At 33.9% G+C, this 27,728-nt stretch overlaps 1 protein-coding gene across 2 annotated transcripts; it reads right to left on the bottom strand.

Annotated features, from left to right (window-relative positions):
- LOC128190882 (uncharacterized) lies at positions 1-27,393 on the bottom strand. 2 transcript variants are annotated; one of them, XM_052863106.1, is made up of 30 exons: positions 27,218-27,393; positions 26,948-27,008; positions 24,317-24,418; positions 23,398-23,475; positions 22,957-23,016; positions 22,665-22,772; positions 22,305-22,382; positions 22,135-22,172; positions 21,978-22,023; positions 21,772-21,873; positions 21,604-21,684; positions 21,455-21,514; positions 18,852-18,959; positions 18,616-18,693; positions 18,488-18,516; positions 18,215-18,260; positions 17,985-18,086; positions 17,569-17,649; positions 17,401-17,457; positions 16,399-16,506; positions 16,181-16,258; positions 15,856-15,887; positions 15,682-15,736; positions 9,931-10,032; positions 9,159-9,239; positions 8,802-8,861; positions 8,380-8,487; positions 7,978-8,055; positions 7,433-7,464; positions 1-404 (listed from the first exon to the last, which is right to left on the bottom strand). In XM_052863106.1, exons 1-30 carry the CDS (start codon positions 27,278-27,280, stop codon positions 306-308), a joined length of 2,211 nt encoding a protein of 736 aa, XP_052719066.1. In that variant the 5' UTR covers positions 27,281-27,393; the 3' UTR covers positions 1-305. The 2 variants fall into 2 exon arrangements, with proteins under 2 accessions (XP_052719066.1, XP_052719058.1); XM_052863098.1 differs by having other exon boundaries at positions 18,852-18,962; positions 27,218-27,392.
- Between the last annotated feature and the right edge of the window lie 335 nt (positions 27,394-27,728).

The following is a 27,728-nucleotide window of genomic DNA, read 5'->3' as shown; positions in this document are numbered from 1 at the left end:
TTTAAGAATGCAAATGTTTATTCATTACAAACACGGAAGACAATGCGAACGCCATTATTAAAGAGGGAAGACTCTCGTGATATTTGAAGCTTTGGTATTGATATCTCCATATTTTAGCGTGGACAAGAATTAAAAGCGAATAGAAAGGTATAAGTGAAAGATGATAAAAATTAATAATATCATTGTTTGTAAACAAATGATACTAATACATCAATGTTTTATACAGTACAATTGTATGTCCCCTTTTTTTAAAGGCTCCTTCCGGTGTTGGGGTATTATGGGTATTATGGGTGTCTGTATTTTGATTACTCCTCATTCAAATATTGACGCAAGATGCGTGCAAGCCTCTGCACCTCTCTATTCCTCTGGTTGTCCGGAGCTTGACTCGGGCTTACTTTCTCGTCCTGTCAAAAATAAACTATTTGTAATACTAGCATTGTTTTCCGTAAATAAACAAAACTCACATTTAAAGCAACAATATTAACAACTAGACTCTTGTTGCAAAAGCAACAAAAAGGTCTTCCGTTTTGATATACATGAATCAATTTAACCGTAGACATTGCTTCTCTCACATAGAGAATTTAGTTGATATGATAATTATTTTGAATGATATATCCAGACGTTACATCCATGTAAAACAACGAGAATGAAAAAGAAATCAATTTTTGAAGTACTTTCTGTGACGACCGGAAGTAATGCCGAACTAAACAAAAATTTGTACAATCATAAGTCAATCTTTCCTCAAAGTTTGGTTGTTAACATTTCTGCCAAGTCTGAAATCTCTTTGAAACAATAGTTTTTGTCTGGAGACGGGAAACGGACGAACGGAAGTGATTAATAAAAAAAAAAGCTGGTATTTTTCGTACATTTGCTTAGCGTACAACACTGTTTATCAGGCTACATGAAACACCCAAGAAATTCAGTCAAACTTGTTAAAAATATGTTTATTTGAATCCTTCCGGTGAGAACCGGAAGTGACAGTTGACAAAATAAAACCCGCTAAACATATTATCAATCAAATGTCTATCATTCATGAAAGCTTTGTGTCTCAATCACTTGCAGTGTCAAAAATCTTTCAGGCATCAAACTTGTAAAAATGAAAGCTACATTGAGATAGTTGAGATATCTCACCGGAAGTAACAGTTATTTGAAAATTTAACATTATAAAGATGACACATCTAAGATTGTATACTGATATATTCATTCCATCTAAAAGAAATAAATAAAGAAAAAACGTAATTTTTGTAGTGCTTCCGGTGACGACCGGAAGTTACGCCGAACAAAATAAAATAGTTTAAAAACATGTACATATATAGGTCTATCATCCCACAAAGTTTGATTGTTCAAGTCGACACCGTTTATGAGATCTCGTCGAAAAAAGGTTTTTTGTCTCGGGACAGGAAACGAACATACGGAAGAGCTCAATGTAAATTCTATTAAATATTTCTTCTATACTTGCTTTTTGTACATTAATGTTCATCGAGCTCACTACAAATATCAAAGAAAAACAGTTAAATGATACAAAGTTCAATATGTTTGAACTCTTCTTGTGTGGACCGGAAGTGACGGACAACAAAATGAAACCGGTCAAACATATCTTCAATTAAATGTCTATCATCCATGAACGTTTTGTGCTTTGATCACTTATAGTTTCTGAGAACTCGTTCGTACAAAATGTGTTTCAAAAAAGCTACCTGAGATATTTGAGATATCTCACCGGAAGTAGAATTTTTTTGTTGATATAACATTGTATTGATAACCTATGTATAGATTTATACTTATATATCTATTCTATGGCAAAAGAATTTAATGCGTAAAAGTAGTTATTTTTAAGTGATTCCGGTGATGACCGGAAGTTACGCCGAACAAGACAAAATAGTGTAAACACATGTACATACATAGGTCTATCATCCCACAAAGTTTTATTGTTTAAGTCGTCACCGTTTTTGAGATCTCATCGAAATAAGGTTTTTTGTCTCGGGACAGGAAACGGACAAACGGAAGTGTTTAATGTAAATTTTGTTAAATATTTTTTGTAAACTGGCCCTTCGTGTTTTATTGTTCATCGAGCACACTACAAATATCAAAGACAAAAAGTTAAATTGATAAAAAGGTCGATTTGTTTAAACTCTTCTTTTGTGGACCGGAAGTGACGGAAGACAAAATGAAACTGTTTAAACACATCTTCAATCAAATGTCTATCATCCATGAAAGTTTTGTGTCTTGATCGCTTATAGTTTCTGAGATCTCGCGGGTACAAAATGTGTTTTAAAAAAGTTACCTGAGATAATTGAGATATCTCACCGGAAGTAGAATTTGTTTGTTGATATAACATCGCAGAGATTTCCTATGTATAGATTTATTCTTATATATTTATTCTATGGTCAAAAAAAATAATGCGTAAAAATAATTTTTCTTATGTGCTTCCGGTGACAACCGGAAGTGATGACGAACAAAACAAAAGTGTTTAAACACATCTACAGCTATAGGACTATCATCCCACAAAGATTGAATGTTCAAGTCTTTACCGTTTTTGAGATCTCGAGGTGACAAGCTTTTTGTCGCGGGACAGGAAACGGACGAACGGAAGTGAATTTAGCAAAATTTTAATTAAAACCCTCTAGATCTTTCTATTTTCTGTCATTCCTGAAAATTTTTTAATAATCCATCAAGGCATCTCTGAGAAATTCACAAGAAAAAAAGGGGAAAAAAATAATAAAAATAACTAGACACGATCTCGTTGCGAGCAACGAGGAGGTCTTCCGTCCGATTTTTAGAATATGCAATGACCTTACTCTTGACCTTCATCAACGAAACGTAATCGGAAAAGGAGGCGGGATCTATGAGTAATGGGTGAAAGACTATCTATCCCTTTGGTGTCCCTTATTTGAGGGATCAGCTCCTTTTCATTCATTTTAGTCAAAAGGTATTTTTGTGTACCACTAATAAGTATTTAGAAATTGGTTACCGTTTTTGAGATATCTGGGAAAAATCGTTTTGATATCCGGTCCTAAAACTCCTTTAAGGGTCCAGATAAAAACAATATATATGGTTGTACATTGTTAAGCTCAATATTTTGAGCATCTTTTGTTAAATATTGCTTTCCAAAGTTTTCCTCTATTTTGAGATATTAAACATCAAAGCTTTAGACATCTGGTCCCTTAAAATCCCTAATTACGTAACATAAGTGTAAATGATTGCCATGCACAGGTACATAACATTAGAATGAACATAATTGCTTCTATAACGTATCACCAAATATTTAACAGTAAAAAGTTATCATTAATAGACTTAAGAGCCCCCTCAGACCCTTATTAGAAGGGCCGGCACCTTTTTCATGATTTCAAATGAAAGCTATTGTCAATTCTAACACTTTTTGTTCAACAAGTAATTACACATTTTGTACCGTTCTCGAGATATCTTGAGAGGGTCGTGTTAGGGGCCAACCCTGTATCTCCTTTTAGGGACCGCATAACAAAGAAATTATAGTTGATTATTGTTAAGCTCTATATTTTGAGCATCTTTTGTTCAATATTGCTTATCCAAATGTTTCTTCATTTTGAGATATTGAGCATTAAATTTTTGGACTTCTGGCCCCTTAAAAATTACTAATTACGTAACATAGGAGTAAATGATTGCCATGTATAGGTAAATAACCTTAGAATTAACATAATTGCTTCTATAACGCATCACAACATATTTCACGGTAAAAGGTTATCATTAAAAGACTTCAGAGCTCCCTCAGCCCCTAATTTGAAGGGCCAGCCCTTTTTCTTGATTTCAAATGAAAGCTTTTGTCAATTCAAACACATTTTGTTCAAAAAGTGTTTACAAATTATGTACCGTTCTCGAGATATCTTGAGAGGGTCGTTTTAAGGGCCGACCCTGTAACTCCTTTTAGGGACCGCATAACAAGGAAATTATGGTTTCAGGTTGTTAAGCTCTATATTTTGAGCATCTTTTGTTCAATATTGCTTATCCAAATGTTTCTTCATTTTGAGATATTGAGCATCAAAGTTTTGGACTTCTGGCCCCTGAAAATCCCTAATTACGTAACATAGAAGTAAATGATTGCCATGTATAGGTAAATAACCTAAGAATAAACATAATTGCTTCTATAACGCATCACAAAATATTTCACGGTAAAAAGTTATTATTAAAATACTTTAGAGCCCCCTCAGCCCCTTGTTTGAAGGGCCAGCCCCTTTTTCATGATCTCAAATGAAAGCTCTTGATTTAATTAAGATTTTTTGTTCTACATGTTTTAACAAAATGTTTTCAAGAAAAGAGATATTCAAAGAAAACCAAGAAAAATCACGACGCCTTTTTTATCCTAATTTTCAAGCTCGGGCGAGCTTCCGCGCTCTTTGAGATAAAGATGATTAATGACCATTAGACACTATTTCAGTCTTTCGTCTATCATCCCTGAAAAGTTCAACATCATATCTTAAATGGTAAAAGAGGAGTTCTCGTGACAAAATACCCCTATAAAAACCGATAAATCCATGATATCTCAAGACAGGAAGTTACGTCATGAACAAAAAAAATTTCCAACAAGGTTCAGATCAATACCTATCAGAACTGAAAATTTGACGTAAATCAGTTGAGCCGTTTCCGAGAAATCGCGTGCACAAAATCGGTAAGAAAAAAAAAAATAATAATAACTAGACACGATCTCGTTGCGAGCAACGAGGAGGTCTTCCGTCCGATTTTTAGAATATGGAATGACCTTGCTCTTGACCTTCATCAACGAAACGTAATCGGAAAAGGAGGCAGGATCTATGAGTAATGGGTGAAAGACTATCTATCCCTTTGGTGTCCCTTATTTGAGGGATCAGCTCCTTTTCATTCATTTTAGTCAAAAGGTATTTTTGTGTACCACTAATAAGTATTTAGAAATTGGTTACCGTTTTTGAGAAATCTGGGAAAAATCGTTTTGATATCCGGTCCTAAAACTCCATTTAGGGTCCAGATAAAAACAATATATATGGTTGTACATTGTTAATCTCAATATTTTGAGCATCTTTTGTTAAATATTGCTTTCCAAAGTTTTCCTCTATTTTGAGATATTAAACATCAAAGCTTTAGACCTCTTGTCTCTTAAAATCCCTAATTACGTAACATAAGTGTAAATGATTGCCATGTACAGGTACATAACATTAGAATGAACATAATTGCTTCTATAACGTATCACCAAATATTTAACAGTAAAAAGTTATCATTAATAGACTTAAGAGCTCCCTCAGCCCCTAATTTGAAGGGCCAGCCCCTTTTTCTTGATTTCAAATGAAAGCTTTTGTCAATTCAAACACATTTTGTTCAAAAAGCGTTTACAAATTATGTACCGTTCTCGAGATATCTTAGAGGGTCGTTTTAGGGGCCGACCCTGTAACTCCTTTTAGGGACTGCATAACAAGGAAATTATGGTTTCAGGTTGTTAAGCTCTATATTTTGAGCATATTTTGTTAAATATTGCTTATCCAAATGTTTCTTCATTTTGAGATATTGAGCACCAAAGTTTTGGACTTCTGGCCCCTTAAAATCCCTAATTACGTAACATAGAAGTAAATGATTGCCATGTATAGGTACATAACCTAAGAATAAACATAATTGCTTCTATAACGCATCACAAAATATTTCACGGTAAAAAGTTATTATTAAAATACTTTAGAGCCCCCTCAGCCCCTTATTTGAAGGGCCAGCCCCTTTTTCATGATCTCAAATGAAAGCTCTTGATTTAATTAAGTTTTTTTGTTCTACATGTTTTAACAAAATGTTTTCATGAAAAGAGATATTCAAAGAAAACCAAGAAAAATCACGACGCCTTTTTTATCCTAATTTTCAAGCTCGGGCGAGCTTCCGCGCTCTTTGAGATAAAGATGATTAATGACCATTAGACACTATTTCAGTCTTTCGTCTATCAGCCCTGAAAAGTTCAACATCATATCTTAAATGGTAAAAGAGGAGTTCTAGTGACAAAATACCCCTATAAAAACCGATAAATCCATGATATCTCAAGACAGGAAGTGACGTCATAAACAAAAAAAAATTCCAACAAGGTTCAGATCAATACCTATCAGAACTGAAAATTTGACGTAAATCAGTTGAGCCGTTTCCGAGAAATCGCGTGCACAAAATCGGTAAGAAAAAAAAAAAAAATAATAACTAGATTCGATCTCGTTGCGAGCAACGAGTGGGTCTTCCGTCCAATTTTTGAAAAGATAAGATTAAACTTATCAATTCAAAGATAAAATCGTAGATCTAAGCGAAAAAAAGAGAAAAAATTTTTGCGGCACTCGAGGCTTGAACTCGGGTCGCCTGGGCCATGTCCACGACTATAACGACTGAGCTACTCGGACTCCGCTTCAGAACTTTGACGCTTAATTTCTCGAGAATGCCTTGATCGAATTTAAAACTAATTACATATTCTTAATCAGTAAAAGGGTCACTATAAGGTGTAAAAATTTCAAAGTAAAATATTAAAAAATAAAAAAGTCGAAAAATTCAATTTTTCAAATTTCCTTCCGGTGACGACCGGAAGTGACGCCGGAAATTTTCTTGAGTGTGTTGCACCAGAAAAACGGTAGATCTATCGTCTCTGAAAATGTCAGCCCTATATCTTTACTCATTTTTGAGAAACGTCGCAGACAAAATTCGCTTTTAAAAATCGTTTATCGACGATAACTTCCGAACGGAAGTGAATTTTCAAAAATTGAAAAAAACCTATAAACTTCAGATACAAACGCGTTAGTGTTGAAAATTTGGATGAAATCGATCGAGCCATCTCCAAGAAATCGTCTGCACAAAATCAGCTTGAAAAAAAAGAATAATAACAATAAGAAAAGTGAAAAAGAAACAATAGAATAATAGAAGGGTCTTCCGCTGAAGACGGAAGACCCTAATAATAGGGAAAAAGAAACCTAAGAAAAACAATAAGGTCTTCCGTTGGAAACGGAAGACCTTAATAATAGGGAAAAAGAAACCTAAGAAAAACAATAAGGTCTTCCGTTGGAAACGGAAGACCTTAATAAAAAGAAACATTACAATCACTATAAGGTCTTCCGTTGGAAACGGAAGACCTTAATAAAGCTTCACTTTTAATTATACTATATATCAATTGTCTTTATCAATTAGGCTAATTAAAAAGAGATAAAAGACAATAATGGAAGTACGGTCTAAATATTAAAATATGTTCAATGTTATTACAAGCATGCTACTATTTTACTAGATTTAATTACAGATCATGCGAAAATAAGATATTCTAATAACTTTTATAAAACGAAATAATTACATGTCCAACTGATAAAAAGTCAGAAAAATGATAAATTGCATAAATAAGATACTATAGTGTAATGAATTTACACAATAACTAAGTATACATAAAAGAATTTATCATCGGACATCGTTAAAGTTTACGGTAGTTATCTCTTACCGATTTCTCTGTTTTTTCTCCATAGCATTGATCTAAAAGGAAAATCATTTGCTTGTATTTTATAGATCTGATATAGCTGAATACATATACTTTATACAAACACAATGCTCACTAGTGATATGCTCACTCGTGATACCCCCGCTCTGATGAAATGCAAATTAAGCAAAGTTGACATTTGACAAATAATTGACCCCTGATTGTTACAGAAATGAATCTCACAATATGACATGCCCACACAAAGAATACGGGAAAATTTTAAAAATAAACAAAAGTCATCATTTAACAGGAATTTGACGTCTGAATGGTACAAAAATGAATTCCATCATATTTGTTATTTGACAGGCATTAACAAAGCGTATGTGTAAATTTCAAGCATCTGCAATGAATAGTTGCCGAGAAAAATGCAACAGAAATTTTTGTTCGGACAGACAGACGGACACACAAGGTGTACCCCAAACTAATTCGGAGAGATGGTATAACAACACACACATATATGGATATCAAAGAAATTTTTTTTAAAAATACAATGACTCAACAGCCATTACCTGCCAACTTAAAGATGCCTTCTGCCTCGGCCCCTATGCTATGAATGACTGCTTTGGCAAACCCGATTTTTGTCACAGCTGCAAGAAATATTATACAAGAATGCTTAATGGCCTTGCTTTTGATAACTGCCCCATTTAAGCAATTGCATGTTTTATTTCTGTAGAAATAATTTTGATTTCATAAATATTTAATTGAAACGACAAGCGTTATAACAAAATTAACAAATTTTACATGTTCCTACATCAATTAAATAATAGACAGATGTATGAAGAAAAAAACCCGAAGATCACACGTTTTGTTCAATTCTTATTTCCCAGATCTTCAAATAATGTCACTATTATTAATGGTAATCGGTTATTTATCAACGCCACCGTGTAATACAAATGAACCCGCTTTCATACCATCCGTATCACTCTCCAGGTTTTGGATTACAGCCTCGACCCCCTTTCTCACGCATCCGAAAATCAGACCAAACTTTGCATCACAACCTTCTGTATTCTCAACATCCGCTACAAAAAAAAAACAATAAAAAAACCTGAATAAGATTAATATTACAAAACTTAACACTGATAATGTAAGTATACTTATTATACATCTTGTGATTCTTTTTAAAGATTTGAATATATCTATATGTTTATTTCAAAACTTTCACACAGGAAGCCTGTCAAAAAAGCTTACTGGCATCAGTACAATATGTTAGGCATTATTTTAGACTTATTTGTAAGTTGTTTGCATGGATTTATCGATTGAAATTGTTTGTTTATTTGATGCTAGTTTGAGAGCCTGTTAACGAGTCCAGGTACTTTTGTAGTTGATAATTTACCTGAGGTACATCCCTGGTCTGAGCCCGGGGGAAGCTGCATAGGCTGAATAGCTTTCTCTCCTGTCAATACAGTATATCGGTGAATTGGTGCATGTACAAACATAGTGTATTGTTAGTATATAATGAAAATAAGGATAACATGAAGTATGTATGTAAATTTAGGTATCAAATGACTTAGCTGTTAACCAAGTACCCTCCTTTTTTTTAGTTTAGTTTTTTTTTAGTTTTCCTTTAGTTGTTTCTTGGTATATTTTGATATTACGCCAATGTAATAAAGTTTATTAGCGCATGATAGCAACAATTAAAACAACTCTGAATGTTATGAGTATTTTAAACACCAAACTGAAGAATTTTAACCTGCTTCAGAATGAGTCTTCAAGAGCCATAACATTCCACCGAGGTGTTCCATAGCTTTCTTGCCATACTTATCAGCATCGCCTGCAACAAATAACAAAAATTACAAGCATGACCTTTAATAGTGTGTTTATATATATATATATATATATATATATATATATATATATATATATATATATATATATATATATATATATATATATATATATAAAACATGTTATAAAAAATATAACACATTTAAAGTCGTAATATATTCAAATTAATTTTTCAATATTTCACACAGTATATCATTTGGATGCTTATTTTTTGACAAATATCCGTTGTTCCTCATGAGCAACCAATACATATTACGCAATTAACTGTAATAAGAGCGCTGCTGCAAAGAGCATCATATGTGTATATAAACTATGTATAAAAGGGGTGGGGGGGGGGGTCGCTAAAAAAGGGGGGAAAGCGTTCGCTACGAATCTGTACGCCAAGAGTTCGATTCCCGCTGGAAATTTTGAATTTTTACTTTTTCCAAAAATTTTTAAACTTAATGTTTTGGTTAAATACTTTAAAAGTTGAAAATTCCAAACTGGTAGAATAATTTTTTCATAATGTACGTTAACATCGACAAATGTCTCACACCAACTTAATTCATACTGCGCAAAATTAACTTCCTTTATCGACTTTTTTCTGTATACACATTTTGAAAAGGGTAATGTATAATGGGCGGTGTGTAAACAGAGCCGACGTTTACACGGACAGAGTTTCTGTATTATGTACGTACCGCCGCCCATAAGGTGGTCCAAGTTCTGAACTACCTCCCGCAAGTCTCGCAGGAGAAGACTCGTGTACCTGTCCACTTCTTCCTGAGGGAGAGTCTGTACATCTACAACCAAGGTAGCATACAAGATGTTATAAAAACAACGATCTATTCGATGATGTTTCAAAATCAATGATTATTAATGACCATATTAATAATCCTTAAAAAACATAAATATTCTTATGTTACAAAGTTTTATTTTAGTATTTTGTTAACAAGATAAAATCCATTTTTCTTATCAAATATCTCAACAAGAGGCCCATAGGCCACATCGCTCACCTGAGGAACAAGAGGTATGATAAAATCAGCTCAATGGAGTCATAATACAAACTATCTGGACAATGTACAATAATTCATGTAAATCCTGTATAAATAAAATCCATTTTCCCCTGGATATTCTTATGTTTATAATCATTAGTCCCTTTTCTAACAGGATGATTTTATAGTCATATCATATGTTGAGTATTGCAGATCTAAAAAAGATCCCTAACAATAGTTTATATATGGGATATAAACGTACATCAAACTCTGAACCTTCTCGTGAGGCCAAAGAATTGTCCTGGGGCCAAAGTCTTAACAATTATAAAGAATCATCTGGCTGATTAGTTTCTGAGAAGATTTTTAAAGATTTACCCTATATATTCCTTTGTTAAACTTTGACCCCCCCCCATTGTGGCCCCATCCTACCCCTGGGGATCATTATTTTCACAACTTTGAATCTACACTACCTGAGGATGCTTTCAAACAAGTTTCAGTTTTCCTGGCTGATTAGTTTCTGAGAAGAAGATTTTTAAAGAATAACCCTGTTTATTCCTATGTAAAACATCGACCTCCCATTGTGGCCCAAACCTACCCCCAGGGGTCATGATTTTCACAAATTTGAATCTACACTACCTAAGTATGCTTCCACACAAGTTTTAGCTTTCCTGGCTAATTAGTTTCTGAGAAGAAGATTTACTGTATATAATCATATGTTAAACTTCGATCCCCCATTGTGGCCCCAACCTACCCCCAGGGGTCATGATTTTCACAACTTTGAATCTACACTACCTGAGGATGCTTCCACACAAGTTCCAGCTTTGCCGGCGAATTAGTTTCTGAGAAGAAGATTTTTAAAGATTTACTGTATATATTCCTATGTTAAACTTCGATCCCCCATTGTGGCCCCACCCTACTCCCGGGGGTCATGATTTTCACAACTTTAAGATTTACACTACCTGAGGATGCATCCACACAAGTGTCAGCTTTCCTGTCTGATTATTTTCTGAGAAGAAGATTTTTAAAGATTTACTGTATATATTCCTATGTAAAACGTCGATCCCCTATTGTGGCCCCTCCCTACCCTCGGGGGTCATGATTTTCACAAATTTGAATCTTCACTACCTAAGGATGCATCCACACAAGTGTCAGCTTTCCTGGCCGATTAGTTTCTGAGAAGAAGATTTTTAAAGATTTACTTTTTATATTCATATGTTAAACTTCGACCCTCCATTGTGGCCCCACCCTACCCCCAGGGGTCATGATTTTCACATCTTTGAATCTACACTACCTGAAGATGCTTCCACACAAGTTTCAGCTTTCCTGGCCGATTAGTTTCTGAGAAGAAGATTTCTTAAGAGTTACTCTATATATTCATGTTAAACTTCGACCCCCCATTGTGGTCCCATCCTCAGGTGAGCTAAAAAGGTTAAGTTTACAATTCAGTAAGTGGGTTTCTGGAAGAACAGATTTTGAAAATTTTCGTAATAAATATTGACAATTTTTTATATTTTTTAATCTTTAGCTTTTAAGATCTGTGTACAAACATAGAATTGTGAGCAAATCTCTGTATCTTGCTTATAATTCGAAGCTTAACACTCAAATATGGTTAGTAAATAGAAATTGTAAACAACATGCACTACATGTATAACAAATAAAGAAAACATTTTGTTTTTTCGAAATGAATCATATATATATACATGGATATACCTACATATTTCCGTAAGCGATATCAAACTCTATTTAAACTGAATAAACTAGAGAAAATGCCGAGCATCTCAACAAAACCTATTGCATTAATCTACCATTACGCAAAAGATAATGCCGAATTACCGATAGAATGAATTGTATTTCAGTACCCCTACATCAGACTTTGCTTAATATGCGCAGGTAAACAGTTAACGTAACTGTTTGATTTACCGAAGTCTCTGATTGATTTGATACGAAAAATCACGAAATACAGACGATAGTTTCCAGGTTACAAAGCATAAATAATGAAAACGAAACAAAAATCAGAACAAGCTAACACCAACATCATGTGTGAAAACTGTCAACGCATTGAAATATTTAGCCTCAATTTACTTCACAAAATCGGCACCAATATATTTTTCATGTTTCAAAACTTCCCTTCATACGCGAACTGTTGCACAACAAGCGAATTCATCATAGTCAGATCGACCCTTTTTCGTATAATGTCATGGCTGCTTTAAACAAAGAACCTCGTTTTAGAAGTATGGAATACGAGTCTTGGTAAAATGGGTATGCAAACCCGGGCCGTGGCAAAATAAATGCCAGGGCAGATCGGCAATCGTCAATTCCAAATACGCATTATTTTGCAGCAATATCTACAGCGAATACAAATATACTAGTCCATCAAATATCCTGAAATTTTAATGAGATTGGCAGATTAATACCTGCCAATCTTTTGTTTTGCCCAGGCCAAGTCTTGCCTACCCATTTTACCGGATGCCGAGCCCGATTGAAATACGCCTTTCTTTTATTATTATTTTCGTAATAACTTCGATTTGAAACAAAATTACCCCTTAATTTTTGCAATTTATATTTTCCTTCCCATAAGGATAATTTATGCTAAACTACGTTGAATTTGCTTCGGTAGTTCTTGAGAAGAAGATTTTTAAAAATGCACCCCCCTTTTTCTACAGTTTCAAGGTTTTCTCCGCTTTGAATACAGATCGGACTTTAATTTTTGCAATTTATATTCGCCCTCCCATAAGGATGCTTTGTGCCAAATTTGGTTGAAATTGGATAAGCAGTTTTAGAGAAGAAGTTCAAAATGTAAAAAGTTTACAGACGGACAGACGGACGGACGGACAGACGGACAGACGGACGACGGACAAAATGTGATCAGAATAGCTCACTTGAGCTTTCAGCTCAGGTGAGCTAAAAAGTGAAAAGCTGTGAATGTGACAGCAAACCAGGTTTTCGTTTATATAAAATGTATCCATAATCCATGTCAACCCTGAATTGATAAACACTACCTACCGTATCCAGTGAAATGGAGTACCCCATATGCAATATTTTGCCAAAAAATGACTTAGTTCAAAAGCTGGTATTTTTTCATAAATTATCACAAATCAAAACCCCAGCAATATACAGACCTCTTATATATAACACTGTGCCGGATAATTATGCCAGTGCCAAGGTGGCATTTTTGCACCCGCTTAAGATGCAGTTTCGGAAAAATCCATGTATACCAAATGATAGAACATTGTCTAGAGAGTATATAATCATCTTTGTTTTTAGTGTGTTTCACCTGACAGGTTAGATATTTACCTTTAAAAATTAATATCCCATCGGAAAATGATAATTTCCATAGGAGGATTGATTCTCCTACAGGAAATATTTACAAGTGCTACTTAAAAAGTGCTACAGGAATTATATTTCCTATAGGAGAATGGTATTTCCTGTAGGAATTTGATTCAGACATGTAGTTTTCCTGTAGGATATTAGGTGTTCCAATCGGATTTTATCAAATCCTATCGGAATTGAAATTCCTATAGGAAGTTCTTGTATTCCGATAGGAAATTTCAAATTACCTATAGGAATATTGTTTTTCCTATGGGAAAAATTATTTTCCTATAGGAATTTATTTTTGAAAGGTAAATATCTCACCTGACAGGTGAGATACAACGATAACAAAGGTGGTTGCTAACTCTTTAAGCAATGGTTTATCATATGGCATATTTGAATTTTTCGATATATGCAGCTTAAGCGGGTGCAATAATGCCACCTTGGCACTGGCATAATTATCCGGCACAGTGTTATATGTTCAATAAGACTGCAAAAGAACAACATCCTATCTTGAAAACAGTATGAGGAGTTATCCGTATAATGAGTGTACCCTATATGCAATATTTTGCCAAAAAATGACAAAGTTCAAAAGCTGGTATTATTTTCATAACTTATCAGAAATCAACATTTTAGCAATATTGACACCTCTTATATATGTACAATTGATCTGCAAAGAACAACTTCCTATCTTGAAAACTGCAGGAGGAGTTTTCCGTACAATGAGGGTACCCTTTTGGCAGCCGCCCGCCCGACATTTTCACCATTTTAATTTTCTGTTGGAAAACCCGGTTAAATCTATTTAAAATGTTACATTCCCCCTCATAACTTATTTAGAATTTTAAAAAACCGCAGTTTGATACTTAAATTTAGTTGATAGTTTGCCCATCCATGCGCTGTCCGTCCCACTGTAAATCATACTACTCGTCTTGCAAGAACTGATACGAACATAAAGTTACTAAACTCTATAATAGAATCCATACAAACATAGCAGAAACAAGAAGCAAATCAACCACCGTATATGGCAACATTAACCATGGACATATTTTTATTATTCAAACTTTTGCAAGGAAAGTTAAAAAACCGGAATTTATCTCATTTTTTAATTTTCCTAGGGTGCTGTATGAAATAGATGAAGTCGCTTGTAATAAAAAGACAATATACAGATAAAAATTTGATATAACGAAATAAAATCTTTCATCTACGAGAATCTAGTGAAACTATTTTCGTAGCTTCTTTGTACATGTAAATAAAACCCCGAGTTTTACATTATTTTTATAGTTAGATATAGTTTCGTGAGAGAACCCGTATCTTTTGTTTAAAAGCGCAAACATTCATCAAATAAAAATACGCAAAAACAAGAATAAACGGTAATTTAAATGATTTTGAATAATCTGTTTGTTTGAATAAACATGTAATAAATGTAATTAACTGGTTTTATAATTGATTTCAGGGTATGATTAATTCACTCTACGAGGAAAGTGTTCTCGTTTAAACAAGTGAAGGGACATAATTCATTTTATTTCACCTTGTATCCTGATAAAAGGACAGATTTTATTCTATGTTTTCATTTATATTAAAGATTGAATAGTTAAACTACGTCCTTATGTGTATTCATTGCCTGTAGGTCTTGTTTGATGCTGCGCATTCTTTGATTGATGCTGTGTTTTCGTCGCCTATAATTCTTGTTTGATGCTGTGCATTCTTTGATTGATGCTATGTACTCATTGCATATATATGTCGTGTTTGATACTATGTATTCATTGCCTGTAAATCTTGTCCGATGCTGTACATTCTTTGATGCTGTGTTCTCATTGCCTATACATGTATATGTTGTGTTTGATACTTTGTATTTATTGTCTGTAAGTCTTGTTTGATGCTATATTTACCTTGCCTAGGGGTCGTGTCTGATACTGTGTATCAATCGCCTATAAGTCGTGTTTGATGCTGTATATTCTTCGTTTGAAGTTGTGTTTTCATTGCCTATATGTCGTGTTTGATGCTTTTTATTCATTATCTACTGGTCATGTTTGGTGCTATGTATTTATTGTCCAGCTTTAAGTCGGTAAGATGCTATTTATTTTATGCCGTTTGATGCCATGAATTATTTGCATTTAAGTCACGTTTCATGTTTCTATGTGGTCTGACCTTCGCTGGTTGCCATCCAAGTCTCCATCCAGTGATCGTAGTTTTTGTTTTCACGCTGTACAAATGAATATAAAACTAAGGCGCTTTGTCAGAAAGGTGTATACTTGTGTACTTGTATATGAAAATTTCCAAAACAATTTCAAGATTAAAATAATTTCTTCACAAGAGATGTACCTTGTTGTTGTTTCCATCTTCATAACAGTGTCCTGCAATGACAAATCATTAATTAAACATCTATGAGACAGATGAATAGGTAGGTGGATATGATTTGATATATAATGAGTCCCTCCCACAACTCCCCTAATATACCATAAACAAATCATTTCAAAAACGTTATAATCTCTATATTTTAGGTTATAATGGATGTTATTTGTTTAAATGAAGTGCGTTGTTTTGTGTACAATTACATGAAATAAAAAACAGGGACACAAAAACTAATATAGTGGTAATAAATAGAACTATAGCTATGAGAAAATTAAAGTAAGACACGCTCACTCACCTGCTAGACGGAAGATGTCTGTTCCACTAGCACCAATACCGTTTATGACGGCTTTGACAAATCCGATTTTCTTTATTTCTTTAAAGAGATGGAGAAAAAATTATAATTGAAAACAAAATAAATTTTGTCTTGTCATTTCGAATATTTTACAAGGAATTAGTATTGAGCCTATTGAGAAAAAAGACAGAGAATTGAACAACATTTATTGGATCTCTTACTGTCGGCATCGCTTTGAAGGACCTGTATAGTAGCATCCACTCCTTGCTTCATACACCGGAAGATCAGTTCAAACTTCTTGTCACAGCCAGTCATCTTCTCTACGTCAGCTATTATCAAATACCAAAAACTTATATGTGTTTAGATAGAATCATTACCGTAATATTCATATTTGTTGGACATATCCCATGAAATCATATCAGTAACTCATAGGTAACCGGAATAGGAATGGCCATTTGTCTAAGACATATTGAAATAAATGACAAACAGTAAACGTATAAACAATCAATAAAATAGACTTGGGACAACATTATTTTTGCAATTAACCCACAAGATCGGTGCTAATCTTTGACAAAAAACATATAATTTACAAAAAAATCACCCGAGTTAAAAACTACCGTAAGACTAGATATGTCCCCGAGTTTTAATTGTTAAAAATTGCATAATCAAAAAACATATTGTAGATGTAAACATATGTACAGGTACAAGAAAATGACAATATGGAGCGTTATCTGCCATAAAGATATGTACATATACAATCATATATCTAACATGCAGAAAGTGAAAGGAGGGGGGGGGGGGGGGGTTGGTGGTTAGCGAATGTTTACAAACAAACACACCATAACTCATTTATACAGTTACATATCTATAAACGTGTTTATATTCTACTCCTATATCATTCGGTGAATAATCGTGAAAGAGTAAATTTTACTGACACATATTGTTTTATTAATTGCTGTATGGGCTTCCACTCAATGAAATTCAACACTTGTAACTGTTTTCAAATTATCGCTGATAGTTGATAACAGTATGCACAGTTCATGTTCGATATCGTGTCAAGATTTATACAGACACATTCTGTTTTCATTTGTTTTGAGAAGTATTAGAACGATACCAACAAGCGAATAGTTTTTGAACTCTGAAACTTAGCATTGAAACACAATTATACAGATAACTACAGGTAAGAAAGCGAATCCCTGTATCAAAAGTCATCTTTAACTTACCCGGTGTACACCCGTCGTTAGCGTCCGCCGGCAGATCTAAGGGACGGATCGCTTTCTCTGTATTGGAAAGAGAACCCAACACTAGTTTCGTATTCGGTGATTAAAATTGATACAAAACACGAGAGATAACAAATATCCAAGAAAGACAACTAAGCCATGGTAAGATACCGTCATCAGCATCCATCTGTAAGAGCTCCATCATTCCCCCTACGTGCTGCATTACTTTAAAGCCATTTTCTTTTGTATCTTCTATTAAACATGAAACATGATAACCTTCCTTATAAGAGTCATGAAAATGGACATATAACAAGGCAGCATAACTTATCTTTAAGGTTTACTATGTATCATTCACACTGCTTTTGATGTACAGAGAAATTCAAGTGAGGCGTTTAACCATTTCTTGCGTTTAATTATGTATTTTAAATAGATTTTCTTCAGATAGTACATGTATACATTTATAAACACGCACAAAAACATATTAAATGAAAATCTCACATGCTTAGTTTCGGTACACATCTATTCTCTTTGAGTATGATTACTTGTCCCCCTCCCCAAAAATAGAGCATTGAGGTTGTTTTACTTACCCCCCGAGAGTAGAGCATTAAGGTTGTTCTTGACCTCATTGAGATCACGCAGAAGAAGGTCGGTGTACCGTTGGGTCTCCTCTGGAGAAGCATGTGCCACATCTGTCAATTTAGAGTAGCTAGCTTTTACCATAATCGTGTTAGTCAGAGTAATTTGTTCTTACAAATTCGAACATATTTTTGTTTACATTTTTTATGGGAGTGGGGATGAAAAAAAGGAACTGCTTTACCTTCTTCGCTAGCTTTCCAAGTATCAACCCAGTGCTGGTAAGTGTTCTAGAAATAGAAATGGGACATTTAGTTAAAAAAGATCAACTTATCTATAAATTTATTTGACATAATAAAGAATGTCTTATTTTCTATCTCTCTTTCAATTTGCAAACAATTTCTTTAACTAAAAGACATTATGTATTTTAAAAATACTTTATAAAACATATACTATTTACTTTTAGTTTTGAATATTTCATTTTAAAAAAATAAAACAATAGATTCATTTATACTACCCTATCAGAGTTCTTCCCATAGCACATGTCTGTAAAAGGTAAAATGCATATAATAATCGATTGTAATCACAACTATGAGGTTATTTTCGCAGACGAAATGCATGGATACATAGAGAAAAAGTCGATACCTGCTAGCTGGAATACTCCCTTAGCTCCAGCGCCAATTCTATTGATGACAGCTTTGGTAAAGCTGATCTTTTCAATAACTGTCAAATATTTTATGAACAGATTATATAACGTTATAAATTAAAGTAATAAACCGAATTTTCTGCTGTTAAATTAAAGACATTGTAAATTAAAGATTTTGCTATTTGTTTTTTGAGTGTTTTGAGATTTGCAAAAGACTAAACTAAAAGTAACTTACTGTCGGTCTGGTTACTCCTTAGACTGTCAATCACCGCGACCACCCCGCCCCTGATACATCTCAGGATCAATCCAAACTTGGCATCACAAGTATCTTGTTTTTCAATGTCTTCTAAATAAACCACATATCCAATGAGTTCATTGTCAAACAGATTACATCTCATAAGTGGTTCGTAACTATCATTGTTTAGTGTGCTGGCAATTACATTACATTGTAGTTTTAAAAAAAGGATGGTCAACCACGAAATTTTGTTAATCAACGAAATTATTCTATCAACTTAATTAAGTGCTAATGAACCTTGTGACAAAGGCTGTACATTTTGAGTTTTTATTTTTGTCTGAAATTTCCCTTTTTAACACACCCTCAATGAAGTAAGCGCTTAGAGTCAAACCACTTACTATTTATCAGTTGTTACCAAAAACTCTTGGTGATCAAAAGCAAACTTAAGACAATATATCAAATAAAGCTAAAGTTAATTATCAGTAGAATATGGTATTAAAGTGATAAGTAAAATGGTATTTCAAAAGAAATGACGTTAAAATAATCGCTTTTTCATTCGTGAGCTCAGTCAGGTTTTCTTACCGAGAATAGAGCAATTAACAACTATCTTTCGTAAATGACGTTGGCTTAAGTTGTAGACCCCTTGTGAAGTTATTTTCCCACAGCCTGTATAGGTAATATGATTAAGGTACAAACTTGATCTCATTTATAAGGAAGATATGTACTAATTAAAATTTTTAACGGCCGAGGCAAGTTTTTGCAGTAAACTGTCTTAATTTTAATCATTTTGATCATAACAATTATTAAGTATAAAGAATTAAAACGAACCACAACAATCTTTAAAATTGAAAGTTTATTTTTAAAGTCCTTTATAACAAAATCAAGAAACGTATAGGTACCAAACAATGTAAAAATCACAGAACTAATACCGTATGTGCCCCATATTCGCAAGAATAACGGCAAAACATCTGCTCCTCATAAAGTTCACATAATTAAAAAAGAAACACTTTTAACCTTTTTGGAAGGTTATTCCAAGTGTCAACGCGGTCTCTTTCCAGTTGTGCTAAATTTTGTGGCTGGGGAAGCTGTCTCAATATTTTGTCTATCTCGTCCCATAGAACTAAATGTCAAGTCCAGTCCAGTCAAGCAGATGCTATGCCTCTACATCATCCGTTGTGTTGTTCAGCCAGTGAGGGGTGGCATTATTTTGCATCAAAACTATTCCTAGATTTGCTCTATTGTGTGAGATTGCCACTGGCTGAAGATGTGGTTTTGATCCCTCGCAGCAAACAAGTTTTGGTGAAGTTTTCGTGTGTATAAATATTCCCACCCATATCGTTATTGGGCCACCACAAAATTGCCCCATTTTTCTTACAGATTATAGTCCGTCTCTCTTCTGCGATACACACGGTTCCGTCCATCTAATCGGTGCTAACTGAATCAGCTGAACCAACTCAACCCCAATCTGCACGGGTGTACCTAAGATGACGTCTTGCCCAAGATAACCGGAATTAGCTGTGCCTTGCCGACAACACCAAGCCTACATAAAGTCGCCTTGCACGCAATCCTTCATCCCTCAGTCTGTTCCTCACTGTCAGGTTACTGAGGGGCCTTCCTTGTGTTCCTTAAGTGTGCTATGCAGTTGCGCGTGCTGTAAGGTTTCTATCCAGAAGGCGAGTCACCCTATACAGCGGTCCTGTTGCTGTGTCGTAACACGTTTGCAATAAACCCGGACGAGCTTTTGAATGGTTTTGTGGTCTCTGTTAAAAATTCTAGCGATCTCTAATGAGTATTTCTAATATTATGAATTTAGATTAGTGTTTATTGTATATGACAGTGTTTCATAGAGTTGTAATTGAATAAACAAATATTGTGCAAGAATACAAATCTATGGCGATTCTATATTTGCTCTGATTGGTCCATGCCCACTGCTCTTGCACGTTCTTAGACAGACATGGTCTTATGATTTTTTAAAGCAACCATAAGCAAGGAAAATATTAAAACGAACCGTTTTGAAAAACAGACTCGGAAAACCTATAGAATTTTCACTCTTCGTTATTCTACGAAACGGTCGTGATCGAGTAGTTACTCGATTACATTGGACAGCTTAGAATTTAAAAATAGCGTACGCTAGTGGTATACCTTAAACTGATGCGAGTATCACGTTTAATATAATAAAAATTTATTTTATAATGAAAGTACCACGCATCATTATTTATATAAACAAAAAAAACCCACAAAAAGCAACCAAAAACAAAACAAAAAACTCAAAAAAAAAAGAAAAAGGCAAAATTTTAACGGCAAGCTATCAAGTAACTAAGATAAACGACACTAAGATGAATAAGTTTACTTTATTGCTTTTAATTAATTTTATAAGCTAAAATGAAAATCTATTTACATCTTTGAATATCGTATAAAATATGAGATTCGATGGGATTAAGAACTAATGCTTTATGCGTATCCCTAAACATAACCGATCTAAAAGATCTAAAAAGGAATGGATGAGAAAAAGAATGTGAGGAGAGAGAAAGAGAGAGAGGGAGAGAGAAGAGAGAGAGAGAGAGAGAGATTGTGAAGAAAATATGAAGTGATGTGATATTTACCTGCAGTGCATCCTTGGTCGCTGTTTTCCGGAAGCTGCATAGGTTTAATTGATGTTTCACCTTGCATAAAAAAGATTGTTACCCTTCATATACTGAAAAAATACAAAATCGAATTTATCAATTACCGCCATGGTGACTCTTAGACCTACCGGAAACTGCATCAAGCTGCAGAAGTTGTATGGCGCCAGCAATATGATGCAGTGCAATCGTGCCTTCTTCCTCTCCACCCTCTTTAAAAAATATATATAAGGTATATCTTAAAAGTGGTTCAATAAAGTTGTAGATTTATACTGGCATAAATAACAATTTGTCCGTACTTCCGCTGAGGACCACGTCAAAAGACTGCACCATTCTCCCGAGATCCCTCAACAACAGCTCCACGTAGCGTTCTATCTGGTCGGCAGGGGCGTTCTTTACGTCTAATAAAAAAAATTATAGTGCTAGTCTACTGGTATTCTTTCAAGACGCTTTAAATTTTTGGCGAGTTATTTTCCTCTTTTTTTATGGTGAAAATAAGTGTTACCGTCCTCCGAAGCCGTCCACGTGTCTATCCAGTGTTGGTTTTGGTTCTGGAACATACATGTAACATGGGAGTCAATACCTCGACATTTTTGTATTTAAAATAAAATAAAAAAAATAACTTCGCTTAAAGCTTTAACAGCAGAACATGTACGAATTACCTCATTATTCTGATTATCCTGATTGTCATAGCATTCCTCTGTAAATATGGAGAAAAAATCGATATAAAACGAATAAAAGAGAGATAAAAAAATATAAAATAAGCTTAAAATCAAACAAATCTTTCGAGAAACGATTCTCGTGATTTTGGTAAAGTAATTCTACCACGCACCTGCTAGCTCGAATATCCCTGCCGCCTTGGAACCGATCTTATTGATGACAGCTTTGGAAAATTTTATCTTCTTCAATGCTAATCATGAAGCATTAATAATTAATTATGATAAATCATATTTTGTAAACATTTAGACCTACCTAGTTTACAAAAATAAATGAAAAATGTTCGAATCATTTTCAATATAATCTTGCAAAGCATTTTACCTTTGCACGTTTAATTGCAACTCAAAGCTTTTCATAATTCTTTAACGGTATATCTGTTTGTTTGTTTGTGTGTGTGTTTGTCTGTTTGTTTTAGACATGGTGGAGCAGTAGTCTTGTCATGTTACGTACATGGTTGTTAATTTCATGCACTTACCGTCATCATCACTCTTCAGACTGCTGATAAGGATTGCGACCCCCCTTCTTATACATCTCAGAATCACACCAAACTTGGCATCACAGCCGTTTTGTTTCTCTACGGCGTCTTTATAAAGTCAAAAAAAGCGAAAATAAGACGCGATACAAAAAAATTGGATCATTGAAACTTCCCACTTTATTTTCATGAGATTTTGAAGACTTTTGTATCTATAAATATGTGTTGAATTTTCTTTTCGTTTACAGTACTTAGATTTTTATTGAGAGTATTAATCATTTAAATCACTCATTACCAGCGCTGCATTGACTGTCCTTATCCTCGGGTAGCTCCATTGGCTTGATAGAACTCTCGTCTACAACACAAAATATGATCCTCAGCTAAAAGGTCTACTTGTATAATCTACACGTTATACAAACCATTAGTCACTGATATTAAAACAAGTAGCCATATGCATTTTACCATTGTTCAAAACTAACACCATCTGCATACATCATATCATGCAAAATTGAACAATAGCGCTTTAATTTTAAGAGTGTTTAATAGATTAACGTTTATTGCATTATTCATTTTATCTTTAAACATGCATACATGTATCAGTTATCATCATTTCCCTTTTTTCTTTGAAAAACTAATTCATCCTATACATTGAAGGAACTACAGGATCATATTTCACCGGCAGAAGGGTTTTTATTTGTGGAGAAGAGAATTATGCGTGTAAATAAATATGTTGTACCTGCAGCGTCTATTTCAGTGAGCATTATCATCCCTCCGAGCTGATACAGGGCTTTCTCACCGCCGTCCTCTAATCCTTCTGTTAACGAAAAAAGCCTATAACATCAAAAAGTTATACAGTGTTTAATGACAAAGGACAAGAGAACTTATTAGTTTCATAGTTTGTGGTTGACCTAACATGGATTGTACCTGGTAAGCATATTTTACATTGGATGCAATAGAAAATTAGCAGAAGGTAAGATAATTAGATACCTTTGGGAGGATTAAATTAACTTTGTCGTCATTGTATCAAAAGTCCAGAGATAGACGTATGCAAACCTTTCAACAAGATGTCTAAATGTTACATTAAAAGTTTAAAATCGAAGATTTCTAAACTTATCTATAACAATCTTGTTATAGATAAGTTTAGAAATCTTCGATTTTAAACTTTTAATGTAACATAAACCCAAAACACCGACGTAAAGATGTAAACAAGAGCATAAAGATCTTATTAGTTAAAAACAAATTCAACGATTCGAAGGAACTTAATTCTTTATTAGTTAACATTTGCCTTTGTTTTCTTTCAAATTTTCTTCCATTATTACTAAAACAGGAATTGTAAGCAAACAGATAAATCTTAGTCGTTTAGCAAATGAATACATAAAAAGCACCGCATGTTTTGTTAGCCAAATTGTCTATTTTCTTGTAATGTTTCTCTATCATGTTTTAAAATGTCAAATTACAACATTTTTTTCTTCACTCTCATCATGTACAGTCAGTTTGAATGTTGTGAATTTCAATGCGTGTAATACAGATTTACTATTCAAAGCAATCGGACAATTTTCTGTAGAATAAAAGGAATACGTTGCTCATCATAAATTGACCACGAAACGCAGAAATGACACCATAAGTTTATCGTCTATGGATGTGCATGTACTCACTCCCTGATAGCAAAGAGTCCAGGGTTTTGATGACGTCATTAAGGTCCCGGAGCATAAGTCCGGTATATCGTTCAATCTCCTCCTTGGAAACATTGCTCAACTCTGAAAAAGACCATGAACCACATTTATAAAAAATAACGAAATTTAAAGTAAGTCTAAATTCAAAATTATATTTGTGTTTGTGATAAGTGAATTAATCTATATTTCAATTCAATAACTCATTAACCGAAAAAAAGATGACATAGAAAAAACTATTAGGTGTAAATGTAGAACCCTTTGAGAAATGACATAGAAAAAACTATTAGGTTGAAATGTAGAACCATTTGAGAAATGATTTTAAAATTATTAATTTCAATTAAATTTGGTTTTACATCCATGATCCATCATAAAACGATATCATGCAGTTGATTAATTTAACTCGTGTTGGTGCTCTTCTTTAGGTGATCTGTTTACGCTAATGTTATGTACAGTTGCTTATTAATGTTGTGTAAATATTACTAACATTATTTGTCTTTTTCACTAAAACTTTAATTCTTGCCTGCCTGTACTTTTGTTACATCGAATGAAAGGACCTCAGCAAGAATACTACGAGCGCTACTTTATTCAAATAGTCAATGGAGGCCAAACATATTTTTTCACTTTCAGGTGTAGTTTTTTTTTTAAATTTAGAATGTAACTAGACTGTATATGTCCTGTCCGTTTCGTTGTAATATGGGGGTTAAAAATATGGAAAAAAGAAACTAACCAATTTAAGTGCTCAGTTTAATTTAAACTGTCAACAGTTATTCATCGAAAGAAAATCAGCAAAAACCTGACAGGAACCACGCTGAGGATTTCCTCATTACATACATAACCTAGATATTATTCGAACCAAATCACAGAGGTTTCTCAAAAACTCGTCAAAAGACTTCTTTTTATCCCCTGACACACCCACTTAGTGGAGAGCTATTTACACCTAACAAGTTTCTCCTTTCTTTCCCTACGACCTTGTCCATATTGTCACTTCGACGTTAATAGTCTCCTCCTCAATCCCCCACACCCCTCAGGCAGTCAATGGGTACTTATATGTATAACTTTGAGGTACAAATCAGTGTTAAAATCAATTTGCTCGAAATTACAAAGTTTTCATTCCAATACATATGCACGTGGTTCTTAATAACAGGTTTCTGTAACAGGACATCGTGAGAAGGTACATGTACATAGGTACAGTGTAATACCTTAGTAGGCCACGCACAAGGATCTCATTTGAAATTGTATTCAGTGGTTTGTGGGAATAAGATTATCTTAGTTATTTCACATATTCATTATGAGAAAGCTACAGTGTGTCGCTGCAATTTCATAAAGTGTTTTGTTAAATTCAAAGTTTATGTAATAAAAATGTTATTTAAAATAAAGAGTGATAAAACTACGTGGTGTGTCGGTCTCCAAAATGACAATTACACTATACATTAAATTCAACTGGTTCCCATTCAGTCACAATTACAGCATGTCATCGGGTGCCCACTTTCTGAACCCATTCTCAAAAGTATTTCAAAACAACTCAACAGTGACGAAACTGATTGTCTCTTTATCATCGGCCTCATAGTGAAGTTTTCAAGGGTCGAAACTGACCGTGCTTTAAACTGTTAAACTTCATTTAGCATTATTAAATTGTTCGCTACCTACCTCGTCAATCGGCAATTCCGCGCCGTATTAAACACACCTTTATATCACCGGAACTTTGTCTATTCTAACCGTTTTGTTTAACACCATGTAAAAATGCATTTACAGTATAGGTAAATGCAAGTCAACTTTATTCTTGATTTTTTATTTGAACTCTTTAAATTGATTTACAAATATTACATGCCAAATATAACTTTTTCCAGTGGTGATATCTTTTAGCATATTTGTATATTTTTGCTAATTTTAAAATGTTTCAATCATGGGAAACGTTAAGTGCAAAAATAACTATTTATGTCAAATGTAAATCTTTTAAAGACATATATTTAAATTAAAATTTAATTTCCCTTTATTTTATGAAAATCTATTGTAATTCCTACTGCTCTAAACCGACCCGACTGTAATCTACAGGATCTCCTGAAACAGTGTAAGCATATGATTATATGCAATTTTCTAAGTTTTAAAACTGTTCTAAACTACTGATTTTACTGTTCTTTGTACGTTCCAATCACATCGATAATAATTTAGAAACTTTTACTCATTTTTTTTTTTACAGAAAATTGATTTAATATAAAATGAAATAGAGATGTATACATATCTACAGTAAAACGATGCATATGTGTCATAAAGGTACTGCAGAAAAAAACTATGGTAGGTTATGTATATTTTCTGCTATACTAGCTTCCTTCATATCGCATATCATTGTTATAAACAAATGACTGACAAACAAAATAAATATTTCCAAGCTTCGCTCAGTGTTAACAATGGCTGAGGTTTTAACACACTCAATGCATGGCGTCGGAAGCAAATTGAAAGTGGGGGAGGCTAGACTTACCAGAAATTCTTGAGAAGCAAAAAATAAAAAGTTTTTTTTGTTATGGTTATGAATAACTTTGCAAACGCCCTTTCCCCCAGCCCCATAGGTTCCGACGCCTATGCAATGCCCCTGTTCGTGGCAAATTCCCTACTCACCCTCCTCTGTGGTCCCCCATATCTTGCTCCAGTGCTGAAGGTCATCTAAAGGTCCCTCTCTCTGCAAAACAATTTTCATATATAGCATATACTATCGAATCTATTAATTGTATTTTTCAAACGATCAGTTAAACACGTGAGAGCAATCATCGTGTTCCAATAGACCAAATTGTTAAAAAAAATCAACTTAGATTACAATAGCTTAATGTTTTCTGTGTAATTGGTTTTTTTTATTTACTGAATATATTTTTTCAATTTGAAAAAAATTACCTTTCTCATGGGCAGAGCAATGGCCACCATAACTAAAGCAGACAGAGTCACGATAGAGCGCATGATTCTGTAAATGACCCTTCTTTTCCCAGTGCTTTCTGTAAGTCCACGGCCAGCAAAAGGTTGTAAATTTATATAGGGGTAAACTTTGAAATGTTGCAGCGATTAAAGTGACAATGACCAGCCTACCTGGACAGAGGACAATGGTAAGCAGACAGGTAACAAACAACCATGGTTACACGACACGGGTCGCTGGGGATTAAAGATGTTTTGTGAAGATCGCTCTATGTCGGGTAATGTACGTGCAATTACCTGTTTCAGATTAGGAAATAAACCGAGGAGGAAGCCGACTGTTCTGCTTCCTTGTGAGCTGATTGCAAATAATACCTGATAAATTACTAGTATTTCTATATAATATACTTTTGCGTTTTTCATTAATATAATAATTTCCAATGACTATCTAAAAGATGAAAGCTAATTTTCAAAGTCTCATTCTTGTGCAACGTTTAAG

This window comes from Crassostrea angulata, chromosome 1 (assembly GCF_025612915.1).
Source record: "Crassostrea angulata isolate pt1a10 chromosome 1, ASM2561291v2, whole genome shotgun sequence".
NCBI lineage: Eukaryota > Metazoa > Mollusca > Bivalvia > Ostreida > Ostreidae > Magallana > Magallana angulata.
This window is presented reverse-complemented; position numbering and strand designations above follow the sequence as displayed.